The sequence below is a fragment of the Triturus cristatus genome, chromosome 8 (assembly GCF_964204655.1).
Source record: "Triturus cristatus chromosome 8, aTriCri1.1, whole genome shotgun sequence".
Taxonomy (NCBI): Eukaryota; Metazoa; Chordata; class Amphibia; order Caudata; family Salamandridae; genus Triturus; species Triturus cristatus.
In genome coordinates, this window is record NC_140591.1 from 999,182,733 (window position 1) to 999,210,354 (window position 27,622).

General features: G+C 46.8%; 1 protein-coding gene across 2 annotated transcripts in view; it reads right to left on the bottom strand.

Moving 5' to 3' along the window:
* Positions 1-27,622, bottom strand: part of UGGT2 (UDP-glucose glycoprotein glucosyltransferase 2) — a 1,472,699-nt gene that overhangs the window by 1,311,870 nt on the left and 133,207 nt on the right. For both annotated transcript variants that reach the window (XM_085622547.1, XM_085622546.1), the window contains exon 3: positions 16,537-16,667. In XM_085622547.1, the coding sequence (XP_085478673.1) occupies positions 16,537-16,667 (131 nt within the window). The remainder of the gene's footprint in view (positions 1-16,536; positions 16,668-27,622) is intronic.

The window sequence follows — 27,622 nt, forward strand, 5'->3', positions numbered from 1 at the left end:
AGGTGGCGGTGGTGAAGGAGATGTTGATGATGTCCCGGAGTTGGGGTGCGATGATGGATTCGGCCTTGTTGAAGACGTGGTGGAGGCAGGGGTCGGCAGGGGATCCGGAGTGGATGGTGTTCATCGTGCGGGTGGTGTCTTCGGTGCTGACCGGGGTCCAGTTGCAGAGGGTGGTGGTGGGGGGCGTTGGTTCGGTGGTTGGGTGTGTGGTCTGTGCGCCGAAGCTGTTGTGTATGTCAGCGATCTTGCGGTGGAAGAATGAGGCGAGTGAGTCGCAGAGGTCTTGCGAGGGTGTGATGTCGTTGTTTACGGCGCTGGGGTTGGAGAGCTCTTTGACGATGCTGAAGAGTTCCTTGCTGTTGTAGGTGTTGTTGTCCAGTCGTTCTTTGAATGTTGTTCTTTTGGTGGTGCGGATCAGCTGGTGGTGTATGCGGGTGGCGTTCTTGAGGGCTGTCATGTTTTCTGTAGTCTGGTCGTGGCGCCAGGCTTTTTCGAGGGTGCGGCAGTTTTTCTTGGATGTTTTGCTTTCTTGCTGCCGGTTCTGCTGGGTGGGTTTTTCAGAGGTTCAAGGTCGTCGGCGCAGTTGGTGAGCCACTGTGTGAAGTTGCGGGCTGCTTCGTTGGGGTCCGTTGCGCTAGCGGGAGGGTTCTGGCTGAGGGAGGTGGTGAGTTGGTCGGCGGTGATCTTGTTCCAGCTCCTGCGGGGAGCCTGTTGCGGGTGGTGGTGGGTCGTGGTTCTCCTGAAGTTGAAGTGGACGCAGCTGTGATCAGTCCAATGAAGTTCGGTGGAGTGGCTGAAGGAGATGTGCTTGCTGGAGGAGAAGACGTGGTCAAGCGTGTGGCCGGCGTAGTGGGTGGGGGTGTTCACCAGTTGCTTGAGTCCGAGGTTGGCGAGGTTGTCCAGCAGGGTGGTGGTGTTGCTGTCATTGTTGTTGTCCAAGTGGAAGTTGAGGTCCCCTAGGAGGATGTAGTCAGAGGAGGTGAGGGCGTGCGGGTTGGTGAAGTCTGCGATGGCTTCGCTGAATTGTGTGCGTGGTCCCGGGGGTCTGTAGATGAGAGTGCCTCTGAGGGTGGTCTTGGGGTCGGTGTGTATCTGGAAGTGAAGGTGCTCGGCGGCGGTGAGGGTGTCGTCGGGAGTTGGTCGTGATGCGGATGGTGTTCCTGTGGATGATGGCGATGCCTCCACCGGTCTGGTTGGCGCGATCCCTCCGGGTGATCTTGTATCCGTCCGGGATGGCTATGGCGATGTCGAGGGCTGAGGAGGCGTTCATCCAAGTTTCCGTGAGGAAGGCGACGTCTGGTGAAGTTGTGTCGAGCAGGTTCCAGAGTTCGACGGCGTGTCTGTGGACGGAGCGGGTGTTGAGCAGGATGCACTTGAGGTAGATGTTGCTGGTGCCTGGCCTTTCAGGTGCGGTGCAGGTCCGGAGGCAGGTGAAATTGCAGGCCTGCATTAAGAAGGGTGGAGGGAGGGAGGAGCAGCAGCTGGGAGGCGGGTGGCGAATGGGAGTCACCTAATGAATGGAACACTTGTATACCCAGATATTTAAACATGTGCTGAGCCCATACAATATCGGGTGCCAAGCGTGCGGCCTAGGAAGGGGGCCTGCCACAGGGAATAGGTACGTTTTCGCCTTGTTAACCCGCAAGCCCGAGAGGCCAGCAAAATCTTCCAATATTTGCATTACGGTCGGGGCGCCCACCACAGCATTCCCAAGATAGACCAGAAGATCATCTGCATATAGGGAGATGTAATGCATCCGCCCAGCAGAGTCCAGTATAATTCCATTACCCCCTTGACGCAATCTCTCGGCTATAGGTTCGATCGCCAAGGCGAAAAGAAGGGGGGAGAGGGGGCACCCCTGTCTGGTCCCTCGAAACACACCGTATTCCCTGGATATTGTCCTACCCATTCGGACCGTGGCAGAGGGCGCCGCATATAATAACCGCACCCAACGGATCTATTCGTCTCCTAACCCCATGCTCCTCATCACTTCAAACAAAAACTTCCATCCCACTGTATCGAAGGCCTTTTCCAGGTCAACAGAAAGCACCGCAGCTCGAGGGTGAAGCGGAGCATCAACATGGTACCGTACGGAATAAAGCCTACGAAGGTTATAGGAGGTGTTACGGGTAGGTATGAACCCATTCTGATCCGGATGCACAAGGATGCACAAGCATCTTCATGTGAGGGGCCAGCCTGCTGGCCAACACCTTGCTCAGGATCTTGAGAACACATAGTAATACTTAATTAAACTAACTAGTTTTTGGTTTAAACCAAGACTAGAACATAAGATGAAAGGTGACAGCCCAGTACTGATGTCTCTGACAACCCACAGCAAAAATAAATAAATGAAAAAGCTCCCATTCCACAGTTTAGTGACTATGGGATGTTGGACCTGGCCCTTTTTGTAGGGATATCCCCAAATGTTTTGCCTTCTTCCCTCTAATTTTTCTGACCTGTTTTTGTTGGCTTTAGAACTCTGGATTCTTTACCACTGCAAACAGGTGCTAAAGTTGAGGAAATATGAATTTTTATGGTCAATTGTGTCCCCTATCTAGACCCCAACGGCTCCATGTACATGTTACAAGTACATGTATGTTCCCTCCACTTCAAGCTATGAAGACGCAAATACAATTGTGTCCAACGTTAATATGTCCTCTTTCATATCTGCCATGAATGGGCCAGATATTCCGTTCCTAAGTATGCCTTGCCACCGTCTTTATATGGTATAATTTTCACGTTTTCCAGCTCTGGCAAGGTAGGCCCTGAATCCTGCCATCGAGCTTTTTCCTGCTTCTGCCTCTGAATGCTCCAGCCTGGACCTGCATCTGTATCCATGAACTTTGTCTTACTTCCTGCGCGGCTAACGGTGCCTAGCCCGGCCTGTTGCCTGCCAAAACTGTATTCAGCCTTCAAGTTATCTGTTCCGCTCCTCAAGAAATACATTCCTGTCTAGTAGCTTAGGTAAACATCCCTCTAGCTGCAGAGCAAAGGGCCCGGCCTTACTGTCTCCGTGCAAGTAATTCATGACTTTCGTTACCATGGTAGGCCCATGCCCCCTCGCATCTCATGTAGACACTTAGACGCTTGTACACGCACTAGCAGTCAGTATAGAATAGGATCTGTCCGAGAAGACCTTTCCTTCCAGATAATATAGTTCCTTAAACACAAGATATTAGATATGATTTAGGACTAGGTTGTCCTGACACCCCAGACTTCTGTCTCCTCATGAAGGGCTAAATGTCAAGTTCCCTTCACCCTCTAGTTACACGTCAATCACACGTCATGCGGCTGCGCGCGCATCTCTGCCATGTATTTCTGCTGACTTTGCAGGATTCTCTCATGGATCCACCCACTTGTGTCATCATCATAATGACGTTTTTAGTATACGCCTCTATGCACGCCTATTGTAACGCCTTTTCTATTACGTATGTGTATTCTTATCAGCTGTTACGCCTCCTGCATCTGTCTTTACTGTAATGCATTACTATATATGCTCTAACCTGTCAATAATGTATTGCTGATCCCTTCCTGAACCTTCGTGGTGACGGAACTCGATTGCCTGGTTCGAACCATCATTCCTTTGTAAGGAATAAATTCCCTATTATACCCTCGAATACCACGGATTCTGCCTCTTATTTTTACTGAGTTATTCGTATTGTATTTTACCGCATAAATTAAGTCTAGGTAATTTAAATTTACCACATAATTGGCGCCCAAATAGGGACACCTCTCACACCCCACGCGCCGGAGGTGCGTTGCAGACCCGGTCTCCTGCCACAGCCGGACGGACAATTACGCGTACCCGCAGGATTTCCTGTATCTCCCTCAGGCCAACGGGGGCGACTGAGGCTGCGATCAACACCCAGACGAGGCGGTGAGGAGTGCGGAGAATCCCGACCAGAGCCTAGCTGAGAGAGCAAGATCCGAGGTATACAGAGGCCCACCAGATTCCGAAGTTCCGAAGTATCTAAGTCACGAGTCGAGTCCAGTCCAGTTTGGTCTAGTCCAGTCCAGACTTCCGAGGCCTTCCGTTCCGTGCTTCCCGGTGAGTACCGTTGCTGGGGTCGCATCCAGACGTGCACATTAGTTTGTGCCGGTCAAGACGGGTCTGGGTACACAGACCTGGTCTGCACTGTTTTAGCAGTGTATCTGTGCTGTTTAGCAGTACATACAGTATATTTAGTATTATGCAATTAACTAGTTTTATTCTAATTATTATTGTTCGTTCTAAAATGTTTTGATATGTTTTAAATGTCGTGGTATGAGTGATTGTTTGATCTTCATTATTGTGTTTATTGTAATTATTGTGTTCAAAAACCGAGTAAGAATTAAGTAACAAGGTTCAAGATGCCGTTATTTTCAAAATTAAGACAGATAAAAACTAGAAAAGGGATACTCGAGGAAGCTGTTCCCATCCCACCTAGGGACACTCCAGGGATACAGGGGCAAGCAGAACAACTATAAGTCACGACGAAGTTCCAGGGGCACCCCTCTCAGGCTCACAAAATATTTCCCTTGGTTTTTCAGGAAAGCCTACTATTAACGAAGTATCGCAACCACTTGCATTTACAGTTGGTCCATTGACACGGACTACAGATCTATTACTCACGAAATCATGCCCAGAAAACTTGTTAGGTATAAAAACATTGAAAGCTCTAGGAGCTATAATATGTTGTTCTCCGGACGGAGTACGACTATTTTTGCGTGACTTTAAAGGTCACTACGTGTCTAGAGACATGGATCACCGGTTACAGAATCTACCTGCACATTTATGGGCAAAAGGCCCCACTGATGTAGGTTGTATGCACATTACACCATATCGAGTTACACTCAAAACAGGAGTGGTATTACCACGAATGCGACAATACAAACTACCGCCAGATGCTGTAGTGGCTTTACTGCAAATCATTGACGAGCTCATTGCCCAAGGAGTGGTTGTAGAAACCGACTCCAATGTATGTAATTCTCCGATTATTCCGATTCTTAAACGAACTGATCCAAAAGCACCCCCAGTATATCGATTAGTTATTGATCTGCGCGAATTGAATAAATGCATTGTACCACAATATCCCGTGGTCCCAGATATCTCTTCATTACTGACAGCTATTGATTCAGAGGCAACGTCCTTTACTGTAATTGACCTCAAGAACGCCTTCTTTAGCGTCCCAATCGATCCGGAAAGCCAATATTTGTTCGGATTCAGTTTAAATGGACGAAGTTTTAAATTCGCACGCGCACCTCAACGATTTACAGAAAGTCCTAGCATCTACAGCCAAGCACTGAAGAGACAACTTGACAGTATCCACATGCCTGTTAACACTGCACTGCTCCAGTATGTCGATGATCTACTAATCACCGCCCGAAGCGAACCCGAATGTGAAAAAGCATCGCTGACGGTTTTACATTTCCTAGCCGACAAGGGGCACAAGGTGTCCCCTTCAAAGCTGCAATTTTGTGCCCAGCAAGTTGTGTACCTAGGGCACTTGCTGTCCAAATGGGGGAGACAGCTCACACCTGACCGTATCCAGTTAATTATAAACATGCCACCACCCAAGACACAAAAGGAGGTACGGGCCTTCATAGGCCTCACTTCGTACTGCAGGCAGTGGATTCCCCAATATGCATTTTTAGCTAAACCACTCATTCAGTTGACAACCCAGGAGGCAGCGACATTGACTGTCCTCCCTTGGACTCCAGAACATACACAAGCTTTTGAAGACTTAAAGAAAGTTTTATGCCAAGCACCTGTTTTAGCGACACCATGTTACAGTAAGCCTTTTACACTTTTTGTTACAGAACGTGAAGGTACTGCTTTGTCAGTACTCACTCAGGAACAAGCAGGATCACACAAGCCATGTGCTTACTTTTCTAGCACATTAGATCCCGTAGCTCAAGCTCTTCCTGCGTGTCTGAAATCAGTTGCAGCGACAGCTCTAGCGATCAGACAAAGCGATTCCATAGTACTAGGACATCAATTGACAGTACAGGTACCACACGCAGTAGAGGTTCTCTTGAACCGGACACAGACACAACACTTGACTATAGCACGACTGACAGGTTACGAACTCACATTGTTTCAGCCACACATAGAAATCAGACGTTGTAGTACATTAAATCCTGCCACACTTTTGCCATTAAGTGGAACAGACCCACTGGCACATGATTGTATTGAAGTCATTACTATTACGACGAAACCCAGACAAGACTTGACAGATGTCCCATTACCAGATCCAGACCTGACACTTTATGTAGATGGTTCATGTATGAGAACAAGTACAGGAAAATGAGTGGCCGCTTATGCAGTCACGACAGACACCGAAGTCATTGAAACAAATTGTATCGACACATTGTCAGCTCAAGCAGCAGAGCTTATTGCTCTGACACAAGCCTGTATTCAAGCCAAGAATAGAAAAGTTAACATATACACAGATTCACGTTATGCTTTCGGAGTCGTACACGACTTCGGAGTCCTTTGGCGAGAGAGAGGTTATTTGACTTCTCACGGTGCCAACATTCAACACGGTCCCCTCATTCAAGCTTTATTAGATGCTATACATTTGCCTATTTCAATATCCATCATGAAGTGTAAAGCCCATACAAAAGTCACCGATATTATTTCCCAGGGTAACGACCTAGCAGACCGAACAGCTAAGCAAACAGCACAGAATCAGACTCATGCAACTGACTTGACAAAAACAATAGTTCCGACGCCGACACACTGCATGACAGTTAAGGATCCCGCCCTTGATGTAATTGACATACAGACACATGCTACACCAGAGGAAATAAAGAAATGGACGGAATCAGGAGGGATCCAAACAGATCAGGGATGGATGACGAAGGGAAAATCTATATGGTTTCTCCCCGACTCAATGGTTCAAGTTATCATTAACACAATACATAGTCCAGCACATCTAGGAGAAAAAGCTATGTTAGACAGTATTCAACACATTTGGTTCAACAAACACTTACGAGCTGCAGCCAAACAGAAAGTCCGAACTTGTATGATTTGTTGTCAGTTCAATCCAGGTAAAGGCGTACCTGTAGAGCAGGGTGGATTCCAACCTCCCGATCACCCTTTTGAAGTCCTCCAGATGGATGATATCCAGATGGAACGATGTCGAGGATTCAAATATGTCCTCGTAGTTGTATGCGCTCTTTCCCGTTGGACAGAGGCGTATCCCGTTTCAGATTACACTGCCCCGACTACTGCCAAACAATTAGTTTGTGAATTCTTCCCACGGTATGGTTTGCCCCGTATCGTGTACTCAGATAATGGCCAGCCGTTCTCATCCGAGCTAATGAAACACATTTCACTCTTGTTAGGCTATCAATGGAAATTCCACTGTGTCCGACATCCCGAGGCAGCAGGTCTCGTGGAACGTCATAATCAGACCCTGAAAATACGACTTTCTAAAATCTGTAGAGAGAAAGGTGTCGACTGGATAGTAGCCTTACCGGTTGCACTATTTTATATGAGAATGGTAGCACATTCTCGCACAGGGCTATCCCCGTACGAGGTGGTCTTCGGTAGGCCACCAAATATGTGGGGGACGCCCATACCTCGTAAAATAACTGATGTTGATTGTAATATGCTGACAGATTACCTTGCTTCCTTGATGTCTGCACTACAATCTTGCCGTTCACAGGTAGCTGCAGCCTTTCCCGACAACACCGAGGTAAAGCCCCATGAAGTAGTTCCGGGAGATCTCGTTTTCGTCAGAAACTTCGACAGGAGGAGCCCGTTGGAGCCTCGCTGGCTACAACCAAAGCTGGTTCTTCTAACGACGAGGACAGCAGTGAAGGTCGAGGGTCGCAAGGGTTGGTTACACTCGAGTCATATCAAGAAATTTCATGGACTACCATCCGAACTGAACTCTCAGCCCTGCCCCCTTCCAGAGACTGATTCAAAACTCCCCCTGGTTGAAAGGACCGAATCTCAAAACTATAAACTGAAACTAAGGTCTAGCAAGTCAGACAATTCAATTGTTTAAGTCCTCTCCAAGGTGAATCGGTTGAATTAAGTCTTTGACATGTATCCTCTAGACCGAATGAGAGAGAGAAATAGACAGAAACAGCTCAAGAAACATGCATACTGTAAATCACTTCATAGTCACTGTATAGTGACATTGTTGATTATGTTTTTTCTAAGTCTTTTTATTATTGCTGCAAGCATACTGTTACACATGTACTATCCTATTTTCAAGCGTGCTTATAATGTTACAGCGGAACATTCTTTTAGTGAACTACCTCCACATGAGTTGTCCTATAGATTTGCGCTGCGCAACAACACATTCATTAGTATGTTACACCATTCCCATCAGACCAGCAATGCTACAAATTGTTGGATATGTGGCCGACTCCCTCCCTATCAGAAATACAAAGGAGTTCTGCCTCTCTTTCCGTATCCGTTCACACACAATGGTTCCTGTGGAGCATGGTTCAGTTTGATTAACTCTTTAGATTCAAACACTGTAGTTTACCAGAGCAACTGGGTATGGGGAAACCTGAACTTAGTTTTGCTTAAAGCCTGTTATCCTAACAAGGAGGGACTTCCCAAAAGAACAGGAACTGACCTAGAAAATGAAGTATATGGATTAGGTAATTTTACACTTAACCTCATGATTCTAAATGTTGAATCTGAAGCTGCACTAGTCTTGCCTGCTATGTCCGTATTACCAGTCAAAGGTGAATTCTGTGTAAGAAAGAATGGTTCAGTACACCTGGGTCATAGTAAATGTACTACTGTGATCAAATTCAGTGATAAAGGCAAGTCTACATTTAGAGCTTCCCGTCATTCCTACTTCATCTGTGGCCACACCGCATATATACGCCTACCCCTAGATTGGGATGGTACCTGTTACATTGCATTCCTTCTGCCACCTGTTTTCCTAGCCCCTCCTGATTATCATAGAAATACCAATCTAGTACACCATAGACCCCAGAGAGATATCCCGATTGTTGACTACACCGAAACAGCATGGGAACAATATACCGACTTCAATAAAGGTCTCTTTCCTTACATAGGTGTTGTCTCAAACAGTAAACTGATACGTAGATTAACTAGAACCCTTGAAGCAGTAGTGAATGAAACTACTTCTGCCCTAGGCAACTTAACAGAGGAGCAGTCTGCGATGCGGATTGTTGTTCTCCAAAATCGTCTTGTCCTTGACGTCATCCTAGCAGATAGGGGCGGAGCTTGTAGGGTCATCGGATCAAGTTGCTGTGTTTTCATCCCAGAAAACGCGCCATCCGTATATAAAGCCATAACTCGTCTTCACAAGATTGCAAACCAGATACATCAGAATGCAGGCACCTGGACATGGTCCGGTTGGCTCTGGAGCGTGTTGTCAGCCTGGGGATGGAAAGTCCTATCCTTCCTAGGTATTGGCCTTCTCATAGTATTCAGTTGCTGCCTATGTCTACAATGTGGACCAGCGATTTGCGGCCTGTGTGCCACATCGTGTATTCCACGTTCAAGTTTTCATTCAAGATCCCGGAAGAAGAAAGAAGAGCAAATGATGTTACATGAACAGATTGATGGATTCCTGAAGATTGATATTTCATGAGGGTCCGTAGGGGACAAGGAGGGAATGAGGAAATATGAATTTTTATGGTCAATTGTGTCCCCTATCTAGACCCCAACGGCTCCATGTACATGTTACAAGTACATGTATGTTCCCTCCACTTCAAGCTATGAAGACGCAAATACAATTGTGTCCAACGTTAATATGTCCTCTTTCATATCTGCCATGAATGGGCCAGATATTCCATTCCTAAGTATGCCTTGCCACCGTCTTTATATGGTATACTTTTCACGTTTTCCAGCTCTGGCAAGGTAGGCCCTGAATCCTGCCATCGAGCTTTTTTCTGCTTCTGCCTCTGAATGCTCCAGCCTGGACCTGCATCTGTATCCATGAACTTTGTCTTACTTCCTGCGCGGCTAACGGTGCCTAGCCCGGCCTGTTGCCTGCCAAAACTGTATTCAGCCTTCAAGTTATCTGTTCCGCTCCTCAAGAAATACATTCCTGTCTAGTAGCTTAGGTAAACATCCCTCTAGCTGCAGAGCAAAGGGCCCGGCCTTACTGTCTCCGTGCAAGTAATTCATGACTTTCGTTACCATGGTAGGCCCATGCCCCCTCGCATCTCATGTAGACACTTAGACGCTTGTACACGCACTAGCAGTCAGTATAGAATAGGATCTGTCCGAGAAGACCTTTCCTTCCAGATAATATAGTTCCTTAAACACAAGATATTAGATATGATTTAGGACTAGGTTGTCCTGACACCCCAGACTTCTGTCTCCTCATGAAGGGCTAAATGTCAAGTTCCCTTCACCCTCTAGTTACACGTCAATCACACGTCATGCGGCTGCGCGCGCATCTCTGCCATGTATTTCTGCTGACTTTGCAGGATTCTCTCATGGATCCACCCACTTGTGTCATCATCATAATGACGTTTTTAGTATACGCCTCTATGCACGCCTATTGTAACGCCTTTTCTATTACGTATGTGTATTCTTATCAGCTGTTACGCCTCCTGCATCTGTCTTTACTGTAATGCATTACTATATATGCTCTAACCTGTCAATAATGTATTGCTGATCCCTTCCTGAACCTTCGTGGTGACGGAACTCGATTGCCTGGTTCGAACCATCATTCCTTTGTAAGGAATAAATTCCCTATTATACCCTCGAATACCACGGATTCTGCCTCTTATTTTTACTGAGTTATTCGTATTGTATTTTACCGCATAAATTAAGTCTAGGTAATTTAAATTTACCACAAAGTACATAAATTGTATTTGCGATTGGTTTATCCATGATTGGCATATTTGATTTACTAATAAGTCCCTGTTAGAAATGGGATCTCTGGTTGGCTAAGGCTTGCGCCAAAGCCAGGCAGGGACCACCACTCTAGTCAGGGCAAGGGAGTTACATGCCAAAGATAACCCCTGCTCACCCCCATGGTAGCTTGGCACGAGCAGTCAGGCTTATCCTGGAGGCCATGTGTAAAGCGTTTGCGCAACACCCACAGCAACAACATACTAGGCACACCACATAAGGAACTCCACACAAGGCTATATCAAAAATAGCCTTTGTATTATCATAAAACACATTAGAATAGTAATCACGCAATATACACTGTGCCAACTGGCACTGGGCAATATTTACAGGGGATTATATACACATGACAGGGCCAATTGGGCCACTGTCAGAACCATCACTTAGTAAAGGTAATAAACGTAGAGCACAACCAGTAATTACTGGCAAACACTGTACTCAGCATCATCCTGTAACACATCATATTATGCACAGTATCACATTTAGGCGTGAAATACATTCTGCGCCAACCTCACCAGCATAAACACATTATGCAATCTTCTCATAAGTCTAAACGTATTAGACCATAACCTCCTAAGCATAACTCACATTAGGAAATAATCTCACTAGCATAAACCACAATGGCCAAATGACCTAATACCTAAACCATAATAGAGAATAACTCAAACATAACACAGTATGCAAAACCTCATAATCACAAAACCGCATCAGAGGCATAAAACAGGGTGCGTAAATTATAGTAAATAAATCACATTTCCTAGCACCACATAAATCACCTAAGGGCCTGGTGCCCTACAAACCTAATAGTCCTCCTGGACAACAGGCCTTCTGAAAGGGGCTCAAATGCCCTATGTCCAATAAAGTCAGGGCGACTGCCAGGGCAGCAATATCCAAAAAGGGCGCAATTGCGCTGGGGCAGAGGAGTGCACCTCACTCCCATCCTACTCAAACATGCCCCCAAGGAACTGTGGCCTAAACGTGGCAGCTGGCACTAAGTGCTGCGCAGCTGTGAATGAAAGGGAGGCCTGGGCACTCAATGTGCCCCCTGAACAAATGTGCGCAAAACGTTGCAGCTGCCCTCTGTCAAGCGGTGCAGCTGGGGCAGGAGCACGAGCACCGACAATGTGCTCAGATTAGGAAATGGCCAAACTGGTAGGAAATTACGGGCACCACTGGCCCTCGGGACCCCCTCTGGGGCCCTTAAAATCAAATAGCTCATCGTTGGAGCGCACTGGCTCTTAAAACCAAACATGCCCCCTCGTAGGAGCCGCCTGTTGCCAGACGGGCCACTCATGGCAATTAGGGAATGGCACCTCTGTGCCTCAGGGGAATAGCTATGGGGGCAGACACTGATCGCGTGCCTTGACTCACACCCCCCTCCCCACCTGGTTCACTCACCGGACTCTCTCTTCGCCCGGTCACACTGCGGCTGCCGCGGGGCTCCCTCTTCACCACGGGAGCCCCGCCTGGGATGTCGCTCGGTGGCGGCCTGCTCCAGTCGCCTCTCCCCTTCACTCGGGCTGCCATTGGCGGCCGCGGCAGCCTTCACCTTCGGCCGCGCTGCCTCTTCACCCGGGCCTCCTCTTGGGACCCGGGACTTCAGGTTTGGAGCTCTTGGAGGCGGGGCAGGCTCCCGTCCTCCCTTCCGCCTTCACTTCCTTCTGCGCATCGGGGCTCCCATCTGCTCGCGGGAGCCTCGCACCGTCACCAGCACTTCTTCCGGTCCTGGCGCTGGCCCCGCCCAGAGGCAGGCGAACTTTGCCTGGCTTACGGGTCGGCGACAATTAAGACAGCAATAAGCGGGGTGGGCACCTGCCGTTTCCTTCATCACGGGGGGATCCCTCTCGCCAGGATTTCCTCTCCCAGGGCTGCAGCACCGCGCTGTGCAGCCCCCAGGCTCTCCTCCTTTGGGGAAAGTAAAAGAAATAGAGCACAGCGCTCCCAGGGCGCCAAAATGCTGCACAGAGTCCTGAAGGTCCTTAAGGTGTCAGGGGCATGGCGGGGCCCAGAGAGGCCAGCACACAGGGCCCTAAAGCAGGGAGGCAAGCCCCCATGGCAGTTCCTCATGGGCCCCAGCAGCAAGCTCCACGAGTACAGGAACAAGAAGTGAACATTTTCATGGGGTCAAAGCCCCTCTACTTACACCACATAATCCTTTGTCTTAGAGCAGGGCATGGGGGAACCAGATGCAACTGGTTCAAGGGGGATTTGGAGCACCGTTTTTCAAGCTCCTCTTCCCCTTTGTCAGGTGGGGGCTAGGTGATCAGACACACCACAGGGGGCGGAGCCAGAATTCCTATTCAGAGTCAGGGGATTACCCCTCCAACTACTCTTAGCCCAGATGTCCTATTCAGCCCAGCGCTGACTCACCCTGCCCCTCTGGAGCCACACACACCTCTCAGCCCCTGTCACTAAAAAGCCAGACATGCAATTAACATCAGGCAGGCAGACACATAGCACACAGAAATGCCAAGTTCTAAAAGTGGCATTTCTAAAATAACCATAATAAATCCGCACACACCATTGCACAGCATTTATTCTCACAATTCCATACATACCAGACTTGACCACACTGCTCCTCCCATAACAGGAATAACCACTGACACACATTCATCAGGGAATCCCCCATGCATTCCTATGGGAGGGCAGGCCAATCTCACTAAATGTAACACAGAGCGCACGCACTTCACACTAGACCACGGTGCTAAAGTGCCCAGAGGCCTAAAACCACCAATACCATGTCAGAGAAAAGGCAAAAGGTTTAGGGGTGAACCTGCCAAAAAGGGCCAAGTCCAACAGTCCCTAGTAAAGTGCACGAGGTGTGCCTGGAGCCTGTAAATTCAACTGCTACTAGTAGGCCTGCACCACATGAGTAGCCTTGTAACCATGTCTCAGACCTGCCACTGCAGTCTCTGTGTGGGCAGTTTTAAACTGCCATGTTGACCTGGCAAATGCACCCACTTGCCAGGCCCAAACCTTCCATTTTATTACATGTATCACACCCCTAAGGTAGGCCCAAGGTAGCCCCATAGGCAGGGTGCAATGTATTTAAAAGGTAGAACATGTACTGTTGTGTTTTACATATCCTAATAGTGAAATGCAGCTAATTTAGTTTTTCACTATTGCAAGGACTATCTCTTCCATAGGGTAACATGGAGACTGCCTTGAAATATCTTTTACGTTTAAACTCCCATTGGAAGCTGACAGAGATTTGGAGTTTAGGGTCTGTGAACTCACAATTTAAAAGTACATCTTTTGGTGAAGTTGTTTTTTAAATTGCGTGTTTGTAAAAGCCACTTTTAGAAAGTGAGTCTTTTCTTGCATAACAATTCTGTGCCTCTGCCTGTCTATAGAATCCACGTCTGGGTTAGGATGACAGTTGGGCTCTTGTTCGTTCACTCTAGACAGTCACAGTCATGGGACATCACCAGGTTGATGGACCTTCTTGAGCTAGAGTGGTGGGATGAGTTGTCACTGACAACTGAATAGCGCTATACCTGTCCTCACAGAAAACTGTCTCCAACCCCCTGTAGTGTGTCTGGAGCCAGGCCAGGGAAAAGAAGGGTCTTGTGAACTACAAAGACTTTCCTTTGAAGTTCGCGCAGAAATGGGTATAAGTATTGGACCTCTGACACTCTAAAATCAGAACACTTCTGGACAAAGGACATTCTGCCAGAAAAAGAGCTGGATGCTGTAGGAGGGACCAACACTTTGCCTGTTGCTTTGTTGTGCTGGCCTGCTGCTTGCTGCTTCTGTTCTGAGACTGAAAGGACTGGACTTTGCTTTCTGAATACTGCTTTCAAGGTTCTCCAAGGACTTCTGCATGCTTGCCTGTTAAGAAGTCTCAGGGCCATCAAAGACAGCAGCTACAGTGCCTAGGCTCTTCTGCTGAGAGCCAGACGTGCCAAGTAGTGCCAAATCCAGTTCCTGTCCCCTTGTAAGTGCAAACTGGTGATAAAATCCATACATCGACTCTCGGCGCCCGTTTTCTCGAAGGAGCATCGCCATTCGGCTGATTAATCGACTCAACATGGCCGTGCAGCCAAAGAATCGATGCAGTGCCTGCCGTGCAGGTGAAAAATCACCACAGCCCAAGTCCCAAGCACAGTATCACCCTCGTCTGTGGCACCCGCTCCGACAAGGACGCAGCCCCTGCTTTGCGGCTGACAAATCAATGCATTGCCTGCCTATCATCACCGCCCCATCGACACAGCAAGTCTGGATTTTCAACGCACCGTACTTCGACGCCGTCTCTTCATCGGCGTTGCCCAGCATTAAAGAAACAAGGCCGCTTATCCGGAGATCAACGCATCACCTCCCCTACCTAGAAGTCAGGAACCGACGCATCACCATCCCTGGCAATAAGGAACCAATACATTGATTTGTTTTTACGGCGCCTCACTTCCCCGGCGCCTCATATCATCTTTGCCCTGCGCCTCATATCATCTTTGAGTTTTGACGCTTCCAAGGTACTGTGTGCTAAAAGTAACACATCTATTGATTTCTATGGACTAAACCTGCCTAATCTTTGAAAAGTGATATCCTTACTTGTGTATGTTGGATTTTTGTCGTTTTTGACTTGTTTTATTAAGATAAATATTGGCTATTTGTCTAATCTGGTGTGGACTCCTTTTGTATAGTTTTCACTGTGTTACTGCGTGTGTATATGTACAAATGCTTTACATGTTGCATCTGAGATAAGCCTGACTGCTTGTGCCAAGCTACCAAGGGGGTGAGCAGGGGTTATCTTAGCTGTGAAACTCCCTCATAACCTGAGTGAGGATACCTACTTCGACAGGGTGCAAACCACTGCCAACTAGAGACCCCATTTCTTACTGGGGGGAAAAACAAGAGCTATGACATTTGAAGTTGGCAGGGAGTATCAACATGTATGAGAGAGAAGTGCTGTTCACTGTACTCTTGTTTTTTTTTCTCGAAAAAAGTAAAGCAGGACTATAAAAAATAACACTTAGGTGAAGAAAATATTTAGCCCACCATGGAAAAGAGAAAAAATAAATACAAACTCTGTCCACCAGGAGATAAAAGAAATAAAAGTTATTCTGCCCAGTGGAAAAAAGAAATAAAAACCCAACCCTTTCAGGTGACTAAAAATAAGAAATGTTGCCTAACAGCAATGAAGAGAAGTCACCAACTTAGAAAAAGTCAAGATTCAGTGAGACTTTGGGATGGCCAACATTGGGTCAGGGCAGCCTAATGATCATAGTAATATTAAGAAAAGCAATTCCACATTAGGTCCACAAGCTTAAAAAATACATTAAAAGTGCTTTCAATCCATGTGCCAGAGAAAACTTCAAAAACTTAGTATTCACAATACAAAGGTAACAAATGATTCAAAGTGATAATGTGAGGGGTGTGATAATACACTGCTCTTTTGAGCATCAAAATAGTCCCTCAACTATTGTGATGGAAGCTGTCCATAAGTGGCGAAATCATACAATGAAAACCCAACAGCATGTGGTAAGAGTGTGGTACCTCTCATGAAGCACCTCTATGTAATTTTTAAGACGTAGTTAGAAAGCACCTGTCTGACACAGGGCTAAAGCTGTGTGTAGCCAGGCCTAATAATTAATAAAACATAACTCAGTGTGCTGGATTTCTAAATGTGCATTTCTCCCACTAAAAACACTGCAAAAAGGGGAAAAATAAACATCTCAGAAAGTACCACTTACTTGCTGGAACATCTGAACTGTTGGAGAGTATGCTCTGATGGAAATAGCAAACTTCAACAGACTGATTTGCAAATCAGATAGGAACTGTCCAGCCTTCTTCAGAATCAGGTTGTAATAAGAAGAATCTGCACCTGTAAAATTAAATCAACAATACGAAGAAATATTCATGTCTGACTATGTCCTTATTTCCAAGTACATGATCCAACAAAGAAAAACACAAAAACAAACATAATCACAAGAAATATATCTTCCCACCAGAAAAACTCAATGTTCGATTAGAGCAGTTCACCTGCAATTGCCACGGTTATGCCTGTAACAAGATTATGTTCTACTGAAATACAACTTAGTCTGTCCCATTGGTTTAAAGTGGTGGCAGTCTTTATGATTAGTTTCAAAAGTAAAACCGATGTCCATACAATGTTAGTGAATTGTTGGAAAGGGCTCTTTTTGCAGGGTTAGCCCCAAATGTTTTGCTTCTCGCTCCTATCTTTTCATGACCTATGGTTGTTGGCTTTAGGACTCTGGTCACTTTACCACTGCTGATCAGTGCTAAAGTGCATAGGCTCTCTGTGTAAATTGTTATTGTGATTGGTTATCCATGATTGGCATATTTGTTTTACCAGTAAGGTCCCTAGTAAAGAGCACTGAGTGTGCCATGGCTGGTAAATCAAATGCTACTAGTGGGCTTGCAGCACTGATTGTGCCACCCACCTGAGTAGCCCTAAAAGAGGTCTCAGGCCTGCCACCGCAGTGCCTGTGCGCAGTTTGTTAACTGCCCTGTCGACCTGGCCAGTGCATCCACTAGCCAGGCCTTTCCCTTCCCTCTTCTTACACATAGGACACCCCTACAGTAGGCCCAAGGTAGCCCCCTGGGCAGGGTGCAGTGTATGTGAAAGGTAGGACATATACTGGTGTGTGTAACATGTCCTGATAGTGAAATACTGCCAATTTAGTTTTTCACCATTGAAAGGCTATCTTGCCCATAGGACACAATGGGGAGGGCTTTGTAACGTTTTACAAGCATATCTTCCCATAGGGATAAGATGGAGAGATGGAGTTTAGTATGCATGAACTCAGAATTTAATAACACATCTTTTCGTGGAGGTGTTTTTTAAATGATGTGTTTGAAAACAGCACTTTTAGAAAGTGGCTGTCTTCTTGTCCAACCTTCCTGTGTGCCTCTGCCTGTTTGTGAAAGACACAAAATTGATGGACTGTTTGTGGATTGACTGTCTGGCTTTGGAGTGACAGGGGTTGGGGTGGCTCCAGGAGTCTGAGTGAGGCTGAATAGGGTGATCTGCATTTGGAGTGGTGGGAGGAGTAGCACCTGTACCTGACTAGGGCTGTGCCTGCCTTCCACAAAATACTGGCTCCACCTCCTGCGGTGTGTCTGAAGACCCTGGCCCACACTGACAAAGGAAGAAGTTGTGCACTGGCAGAGTGCACTCAGAACTGGTTTGGACTGGGTTCATGACTCCTTACACAAAGAGAAGAAAGACATTTTGGGGTATAAATATTAGAGCTGAAACCCCTGAACTTTAGATCATCCTGGAATCAAGAGGAACCTTTGCCATGGCGAAGAGTGGGAGAAACTGAGAAGAAGGACTGCCCTTGCTGTGTGTTCTGGGGCTAACCTGCAGTTGTTATTCTGCCAAGGAGAGGAAGAGGACTTTGCTGTGTGCTGTGTCCCCTACTTGAAAGGAAATCTCCAAGGGCCTGAGAAGAGCTGGCCTCCTGTTGTGGAAACTCAGGAACACCAAAGTTTCCAAGATCTCTGCAACGCTGTGTGCATGCGTCTGGGCACAGCGTGTAACACTCGTGAAGCCTGCATTGCTCGAGAAGTGCTTAGTTCCAAGATTTTACATTAAATGGAGGTGCACTGAACATAGATGCATAGTCCAAGAGTTGTTTTATGCTTTTCTTTGTTTAATTTTTATTTCAAGTAGAAAGATACAAAAACCACAGCCAACGCGTTTCGTTCCCTTCAAGATATAATTTCTTAGTGGAACTTCTTCAGGGCTCAAAGTGACAGCAAATTAAATGCAGGCTATAGAGTTTTCAAATTTGGCGAGTAAGTAGTTTATTTTAAATTGTAACATATCCAGAGATCAGAAGAAATTCAGATAGGTCGTGGATGGTCTGATTAAAGTTAAGAATGCCATTCTTCGCGGTGTACAATATTTAGATCCAGTTGGATGGGGATTTGCCCAGATTCATAATGAGAATCTGTACTGTTCCTTTAATTCTGTTCTTATGGTAGATTTTCAAAACTTCATCTATAGTGGGTGCTCAGTTTGATATCAGTATATTTTATTAAATAAACACCTTATTAAGCGTTCTTCAATCACCTCCAGATTCTCCGACCTAGGTCGGAGAATCTGGAGTTTCTGGAATTTCTTCTGATCTCTGGATATGTTACAATTTAAAATAAACTACTTACTCGCCAAATTTGAAAACTCTATAGCCTGCATTTAATTTGCTGTCACTTTGAGCCCTGAAGAAGTTCCACTAAGAAATTATATCTTGAAGGGAACGAAACGCGTTGGCTGTGGTTTTTGTATCTTTCTACTTGAAATAAAAATTAAACAAAGAAAAGCATAAAACAACTCTTGGACTATGCATCTATGTTCAGTGCACCTCCATTTAATGTAAATTATTGGTCAGATTCTGTACTGAGGCACCACTAGGTGAATGGTGCTGGAGAGTTTGTGCACTAACAGCCTGATAAGGCAGCAACTGACTGGAAGTGAGGTGCTACCATTTGAGTCCGTCACCTTTTGTTAGTTTGGATATTGTTGCTTAGTTCCAAGATCTCTGCAACGCTGCGTGCGTGTGTCTGGGCACAGCCTGTAACCTTCATAAAGCCTGCATCTCCCGAGAGTGCTCCGTCCCCCTAGATCGCCTCTGCAATGATGTGGGTGTGTGTCGGTGCACAGCTGGGGGCCGTTGGGAAATGGACAGAAGCCGCGATCAACTGAGAGGCCGTCACCGCCGCTGGCCCGAGTCGTCAGCAAGATCGTAATCACCAGAGGAAGAAGCCGGGCGGGAGCAAGATCAGCTGTGAGGCATCTAAAGCTCGCTCATACCAACTTGATTGTACTAGGTGACTTCAACCTTACTGAAGATGGAGGTCTCGGCAGTCATCTGAGGGACCTCCAGCACACGTGCTCTAATTTAAATCTTCATCAATTGGTGGTCAGTCCTACCCACCAGAAGGGGCATATTTTGGACTTGGTATTTGCCTGCCCAGACACTAATGGGATATTCAAGTATCTTGCCTTTGAACTGGACAGACCACTTCCTTATACTCTTGAGCACGATGCTGCCCTGTCAAAAGAACAAGTCCAGCCAGCAGAGCCTTTATAGGAAGGACAGAGAATGGGCCAAATTGGCCAAAGCCGACCCTTTAACCATATCTTCGGACGCTAGCCATTTCTCCCCTGATAAGTCCGTGGATGAAAACTATAAATCATTCACCGATCAGATAATTAAGACTCTTGATCGCACCATTCCCATAAAAACCCTAAAGAAGGCACGGAAAAGATCAGCGCCCTGGTACAATGAGGAGCTGCATCAGCTTAGACTATCCCGTAGGCAAGCCGAGAGGAAATGGAGAAGAAACTATGCTGAGGACGACAAGCGAGATCTGAGACTGATCCAACTAAAATATAAAGCTCTGATCCTGAGGTCCAAGGCTGATTTCTATGCGAGCTCCATCGCCCAGGCCTCTAATGGGACTAAAACCCTCTTTAAGATTGTTCGCGATCTCTCCAACCCGGACTGCATGAACAACAAAGTAGCTCCCTCACAAACCTTGTGCAATGAAATTGCCTCCTTCTTTCAGGAGAAAATTGCTAATATTGTTAACACACTCTACGATAAGACTCAGGAGGGTTCTGAGGAAACAACTAGCCTGGCCGACGGAGTTCTTCCATTGACCGCGGCTTTAGACAGCTTTCAACCACTCTCTCAGGCAGCTTTTGACAGTCTAACAGAAAGCGTGTCCTCTGGCTCTCCTCTTGACCCCCTCCCTCATAAAACCTGGAAACTGTACGGGCGCAACACCTTTCCTGGCCTGAGGCTGATTTGCAACCAGTCTCTGATGGCAGGATCAGTCCCGGAATGTTGGAAATTAGCAGTAGTAACTCCATTGATTAAGAAACCAAATCTGGATCCTTTGGTTCCTGCTAATTTCAGGCCCATCTCACTCCTGCCTTACCCGGTGAAAATTCTCGAAAAATCAGTTAGCAAGACGTTGTCTTGCTTCCTGGAGGAGAACCTTCTGCTCGACAGGGATCAGTTCGGCTTTCGCCCCGGCCATGGGACTGAAACGGCTCTGGCCACCATGTTGGACAATCTTCGAATGCGTGCCGACAACGGGAATGCCACGATTTTAGTGCTTCTCGATATATCGGCAGATTTCGACACGGTGAGCCATCCGGTCCTGCTGAAGAGACTAGCGCAGATAGGTGTCAAGGGCAGTGCGCTGCAAAGGTTTCAATCCTATCTGGAGGGCAGACAGCAAGTAGTCACCATGACCCCTTTCTCCTCTAGTAGGTCGCCAGTCGCGTACAGGGTGCCGCAGGGATCGGCAATTAGTCCCATCCTTTTTAACATCTACCTGCGGCCCCAGTTTCCTCTAATTAAATCCTTTGGAGTCAGCCTAGTGAACTACGCTGACGATACGCAGCTGGCTTTCTCTCTACAGGGAGAAGATGCAATACCTCTGGACCGTTCCAGCAATGCATGAGGCAGACCACGGACTGGCTTAGAAGAAACTCCCTCCAGTTCAATAGCGGTAAAACCGAGGTGGTCTTCTGCTCTCTAACCAGGATCCCAAAACATCTACCTCCAGAATTTAGACTTCTTCCAGAGGAGGATCCCTTGATACCGGTCAGCAAGGTGCGCAACCTCAGGGTGCTCTTCGACGACGACCTCCAGATGGTCTCCCAGGCTAGCAAGACCGCCTCGGTCTGCTTCGCCCTGCTACGACTACTTCGAAGTATTCTACCTTTACTTCCTAGTGAATTACGTGCCATGGTAGTGCGCTGCACAGTATTAAGCAGGCTCGACTACTGCAACTCCCTCTATCTAGGGGCCCCGCAGTATATCTTCCAGGGCCTGCAGAGGATACAATCAGCAGCAGCTAAACTAGTGCTTGATCGACGACGCAGCTCCTCGTCCACCGGTGCACTGAGGGACCTGCACTGGCTCCCGGTCAGGGAAAGGGTCTCCTTTAAGTCTCTGTGTATGACATTCAGAGCAGTGCACGGTCTGGGCCCAGCCCCTTTGCAGGGTAAACTTGCTCGCCATATACCAACTAGGCAGCTGCGCTGGCCTATTGGTAGTCCCGATATTTAAACGCTCTCGGGTAGGCGGCAGGGCCTTCAGCATAGTAGCCCCCGGGTTGTGGAATAAGCTCCCTCTGAACTTGAGACAGTGTAACTCTCTACTTGAATTCCGCAAGGGACTCAAAACCTGGCTCTATCCTAAAGTTTAGCCTGATCCACTCTCCCTGTCTCGTCTTCTGCCTTTCCGGTATGGTCTCCTCAGTCTAAAGCGCCAAGATGCCCGTAGGGTGATAGTTGCGCTCTACAAGTATATCATCAATCAATCAATCAAACAATCTCCTAGCAACCGGGACACCTCCGATGCTCAGCCGCCCAGCAGGACGTCAACTTCACTGCCGAGTGAGCGGGGCTGCGCTCCCAGCTGGAAGAAGCTACCCCCGTGCAGAGGGTCAGCAAGCCAGAGTCCTTAGGAGCCTCGAGCCGGTGTTCATCTCGTCTCCCAGGTAACGCTCAGAGCCGCGAGCTCGAGCCGCCACATGGGTGCTGCGGGGAACTGTTTTGAGTTCTTGTCCTGATTACAGCCCATACCTGCATAACAGAGAGTTGCGGTACCAGGCCCCTTTTCTCCTGACACGGACACAGAAGGTGTGTCACACTTAGAGGCTGGGCACACCCCTAAGGTGGGGAGCCTAAAGTGGACAGTCAAAAAAAGGGTTTCACCATCTTGTTTTTGGTTAAACCAGGAACTCTGGGTCACAGTTATGCCCACTCCTCAGAGGAAGTGGTCATATAGGGGGTGTAGTCACCCAAGGGGTAGTTAGCCTATTGGCTACTAACTTACACTTCCCTTAAGACCCCTAAATTGAGTATTTAGGAGGTCCCCTGATGCCAGGAACGCAGATTAGACATTCTGGGAACTGAAGAGGACAAAAGAAGAGCTGTGATTGCCAAAACAGAGTGCTGACCACAAACTTGGCGCAACACTCTGTCTAAGTGCTGGAACTTCAACAATTGCAAAGACCTGACTTGTCCAGAAGCTGTGCATCTGCTCCAAGGCTGGAAGGACGGCGCAGCACTTCGACAACCAGTTAGCATCTCCCTTGAAGTGGAGGAGCCAGTTCCCTGCAGTCAGCAGACACCGACCACATCTCCCCTGTATACTGCTCTGCCGACTCCTGTTCCACTGAGGGAGCAGCACCGTAGAAGGAGGTATTCGTGCTCTAGGAGAATGATCTGTCTTCCCACCAAGTTTGGAGAAGCCAGGACCTCCAGAAGCCGCACAACAACAATACCTGGGCACCACAGTATTTGCAGCAACTAAGGCTTGTTGAATGTCTATTCCAGGCACCACTGCCGCAAAGATCGACCAGCCCACAGAGGGACGACAAAATCAATGAGGCTGACCCCTAGAATGGCACCACTGTCTGCTTTCTTCCGCTCTGCAGATCTGACCAAGAGCTGTGAGCGCCTTCGATGCACGGGACCAGACGACCAAAACCCTTTGCGCCCAAGCTCCCCGGCCTGGGTCCACAAAGACCGACTGTACCCCCTGCTCCCAAGATCCTCACAAACTGACCCCCGCATTGGGAGTTCTAGGACTTTTTGCCAAGTTCCACTCTGAGCCTGTTTCTAAGTGCCCCCCCCCCCTTCATTGCCAACGGTGTAGCACAAGACTACCAACCCCGTCCAGCACATCTGCACCCAAACATTCTGGGGCAGGTAATCCTTAATTGTTGTTGGTTCTTGGGATCTTGACCCCTGCGTCCCCCCACCCAGCACCTTAAGCCTAAGGGGGACCCCCCCCCAGAACACAATTGCATGTACCTGTATGCAGTATATGTTTCTTTATCCATTGGAGAGCATTACCATGTAAAAACGCATTTGTGTGGCATTTTTGTTTAACTGCAGAAACTGATAACTTGATGTTAAAAATGATATAAAAATACCTGTTATTTTTCAAATTGGTCTCGAGTTTCCTTTTGAGTGTGTGTTTCATTTATTGACTGTGTACAACAATTGCTCAACACTAACCCCTGATAAGCCTAAACTGCTCGCCCACATTACCACAAAAGAGCATTTGGGATTATTAATTTAAGCCCTGTATGCCAATAAGGGTCATCTGGACATTCTACACAGTCTGGCTCATTTTGGCACACTACATAAAAAGCCTGCTTCCTACACTAAATAATTCCTATGCAAACGAATCTAGAAATGAAACTCTCTCAAAGACTTTTTTTTTAAATACAGATAGTTCCCTAAAAAGTCCAAATGGGTGAACTGCGCTTAACAAAAACTTATTTGCTAAAAACAACAAGCATTTGCAATGAAATAGGTCTCGCATTTGCGACAGTCAGAGCTTTTGGTGTTGAAAATGACAATGTTTTTTGCTTGTTTTGTATGCAGTGGTCCCAACTAAACATTGACTGAGCTGACAACAACGAAAAAGCAAACTTTAAATACAACAGGAAAAAATTCACTTGAATATTGGTTTTAAACATGCCTTGATTTTGGGCAAATTATTTAATCGTCCTGTGCCAAAATGTAAGCGGAATAGTGCTTTGGATGGGACGTTAATATGGTGCAGACTGGACAAGATAAGGCAATTACATATTAGAAACCGCCACTTCTGAACAGCCAGTAGGGCTGGAGATGTGAGATATGCAGCATCTTAAAAGGGTCAGGATGAAGCCAATTGTATACTAGTGAAATATTAATTTAAAAAACAGCATTTGTGCCTGTTAGGTAGGGCTGAGGATGTCGCAGGCAACTATAAGGCTGGAGCAGAATAAATTGTGGTGTAACAGTCAGAGCAGCAGATGTTGGAACTTTGGACCTGAGCAGAGTTTTAGTGTTGGTGTGTCCTTGTAGAACGTAACTTGTGCTTATTTAAAGCGCTCCGACACCTTGTGTGCAAGTTCACGGGATACAAAACTGCATAAAAAAATTAGAAGTAGGGCTAACATGCACTTATGACGCATTTACATATAATAGGTAGAGTCTCGCAAATGCCAGTAAAACGAGTGAATCACAGTGAATTGCAAGTGGAATGGTGCTTGTAAGCGAAAGCCTGGTTAACCTCAAAACATTATTTTTCTATAAAATATGTAGAATTTAAAAGCAATGGTGAAAAGGTCACGGCGAGTGTTGGTTTTGCAGATTGAAAGCAATTCAAGATTAACAACCAACCCAACGGGCACATGGAATCCCAGCTGAACACGGGCTTAGTTAAAACGGTGAAAAAAAGAAAAATGAAAAAGAATCACTCCATTACCTTGAATGCGAGTTCACAGGATATCAAACTGCCCAAAAAGTAAACTTAGGGCTAAATATGAAACAGGCACTTATAAAATATTTACATGGAATACGCAATGTCTCACAAGGGTGCAGTAAAACTTGTGAATTACGATCAATTATAAGCAGAATGGTGCTTTTAAGCAAAAGCCTTGGTAACCCAAATATATTCATTTTCTTGATAAGAGAAATAACGGTCAGTACAGCCCCTCCCGAGGCGCACACAGTGAGGGGGTAGAATCCTTAGGCAGAGTCAGGTGTACTTACAGCAGTGCGAACCTGGCTCTGGGGGCTTCTCAGGCAGATTCCAAGAGGCCAACTTAGACTCCTCAAACGGGGAACCCTCGGGTCCCTGCTTCATGACGGACGGAGAACTGGCATATCGGTCGTCGGGCCTCCTCCCTGCCCCTCGTCTCAATAGTTCAGAAGCTCTGTGCTTCTCACTAACTGGAGCAACACGTCACTCCCGTCGCACTAATACTGCATGTTTAAACTGAAAAGTGAAAGAGAGGGCGTCACTTAAAACCATACTATCCCGGTGGGTCACAGTGGCTCCTGGCAGCACAGTATTCTCACATTGGTCGTCGCGGCTCCTTTCTGCCCCATGGTCAGATGGTGAGATCAGGGCGGACTCGTCTAACGGGTTCAGCAGCTCTGCGCTGCTCTAACTGAGACAGATGAAACTCGCAAAAAAGATGGACATGTCACGTCTCTCCAGCGGCACTGAAATCGAAAGTAAAACAAGCGGACGACATTGCGCAAAGGCAGCCGCTTGTTTATATTCGCATCGCGCTTAAACTTTAACAATAACTGCCGCCCCACACAGCACTTACGGGGTGGGGCGGCAGCTATTGTTAAAGTGAAAGTGCTTCCACCCCACTTTTAAAACATACCCTACTACAATATGCCTCGCAGAGCAAGCAGCGCATGTGCGCTGCAATGCTAGGCGAGACCTAAAAATGACATTTCTTTCTCAATTACCCCCTTCAGCGCGGCACAGATTACCGCGCCGTGCTGAAGGTTCGTTGCGCGGGCGGGGCCGTGACGGAGCGGTTTCGTCATCCGCACAGCGCGACCGATGCGCACGACGGAACCGCTCCGTCATGCGCATCGAAAGAGTTAAGTAATGTTTAGCAGAAACAGATTCCTTAAATAAGAAGAATCTCAAAGTGTAATTGGGTTCTTAACATTAGTAGATCACAAAAAAAATATATATTTTTTTTTTTGCAGATGGTCATGAATTTTTAAGGACATCTGTCGAGTAACATTAGTACACATAGAAAAAGTTTGAATGGAGGTTTGTTGGTTCGCTTCCCAAGCAACTGTTTGGCAAATAGTGTGGCGCACAGTGCATTTTTCAGGAAGCTGACTCAATTACAATGTTCAAAAGAGGATAGATTTTAAATCAATTTTGAGTTGCTTGTACTAATCAACCACCTAGCATGGAAATGTATAGAACAATGTTACAATGATTCCATTTCAAATAGACAGGGAGTTAACCATTGGTCAATAGTAGATATTACGTATGTAGAACCATTTAGAGGAAATTGGCCTTTTCCCCAGCAACTCTTACCCTCTTCCAATACAGGATCCATGGATCCTGAGAGGATCTGGATGGTGCAGCAACTCAAATGTTGCACAGGATATTACAGGATGCCAGATGCTGAAGGCTGCACCCTGCGTGGACTGGGGGTGAGGCAGATGCTTAAGTGGGCATGGCAGTAACTTTTTTTTTTTTATAGGAAGAATCTCTTGATGCTAGGGTGGATGCAGGGGTCCCAGAGGGACAGACACTGCCACAAAAAGGTTTAAGAGAAGATTTTGCTTGTGCAATACACAGATCCTGCTCCACACTGCAATGAATTTAGTAAACATTTGTTATGTTTCGTCCTTTCTTTGTTCTGGTTGCATATTCGAGAATCTAGCAAAAACAGAGGGCAAAGGCCCCGGTCACAGGGCCAGACTCTGCCACATATGGGTTACGGTCAGGGCATTTAACCCATGGCCCACTCCACAATGGGCAAAGCACGTGCTCAGCTGGTTTTGTGGGCAAGGGACAGTTTCCCTTCTAACTCTCATGACTAGCCGGCAGTTACATACCTGCTACTCTGTCAATATTATGCTTATTTCTGGTACAGGGAAGGCCTGGCAGTTCGGGCTGGACTGTTCCAATGGGGAACAGGGTCAAGACTAATTTGCATATGGCTGGGTCTGAACTGGAATGGCGTGGCGTGCAAAAAAAAAAACGATGGATTTATCCCAGATCTGTGACTGGGGGTGAATATTTGATTAATTCAGCATTCCGTCCATCATCTGTTCTTTTTGCATCAGTCAATATTATAAGCTTTGCTCGAAAAAATAAGTAACCAGAGAATTGCTGCAGACTCATGTTTGGAAATTAATATTTAAACATCCAGAACCATTTGTGTGCCCTCTACAGCGGACTTATAATAATGCCAATTATGCAAATTAATCAGCCAAAACAATTCTTAGATTTTCACGGA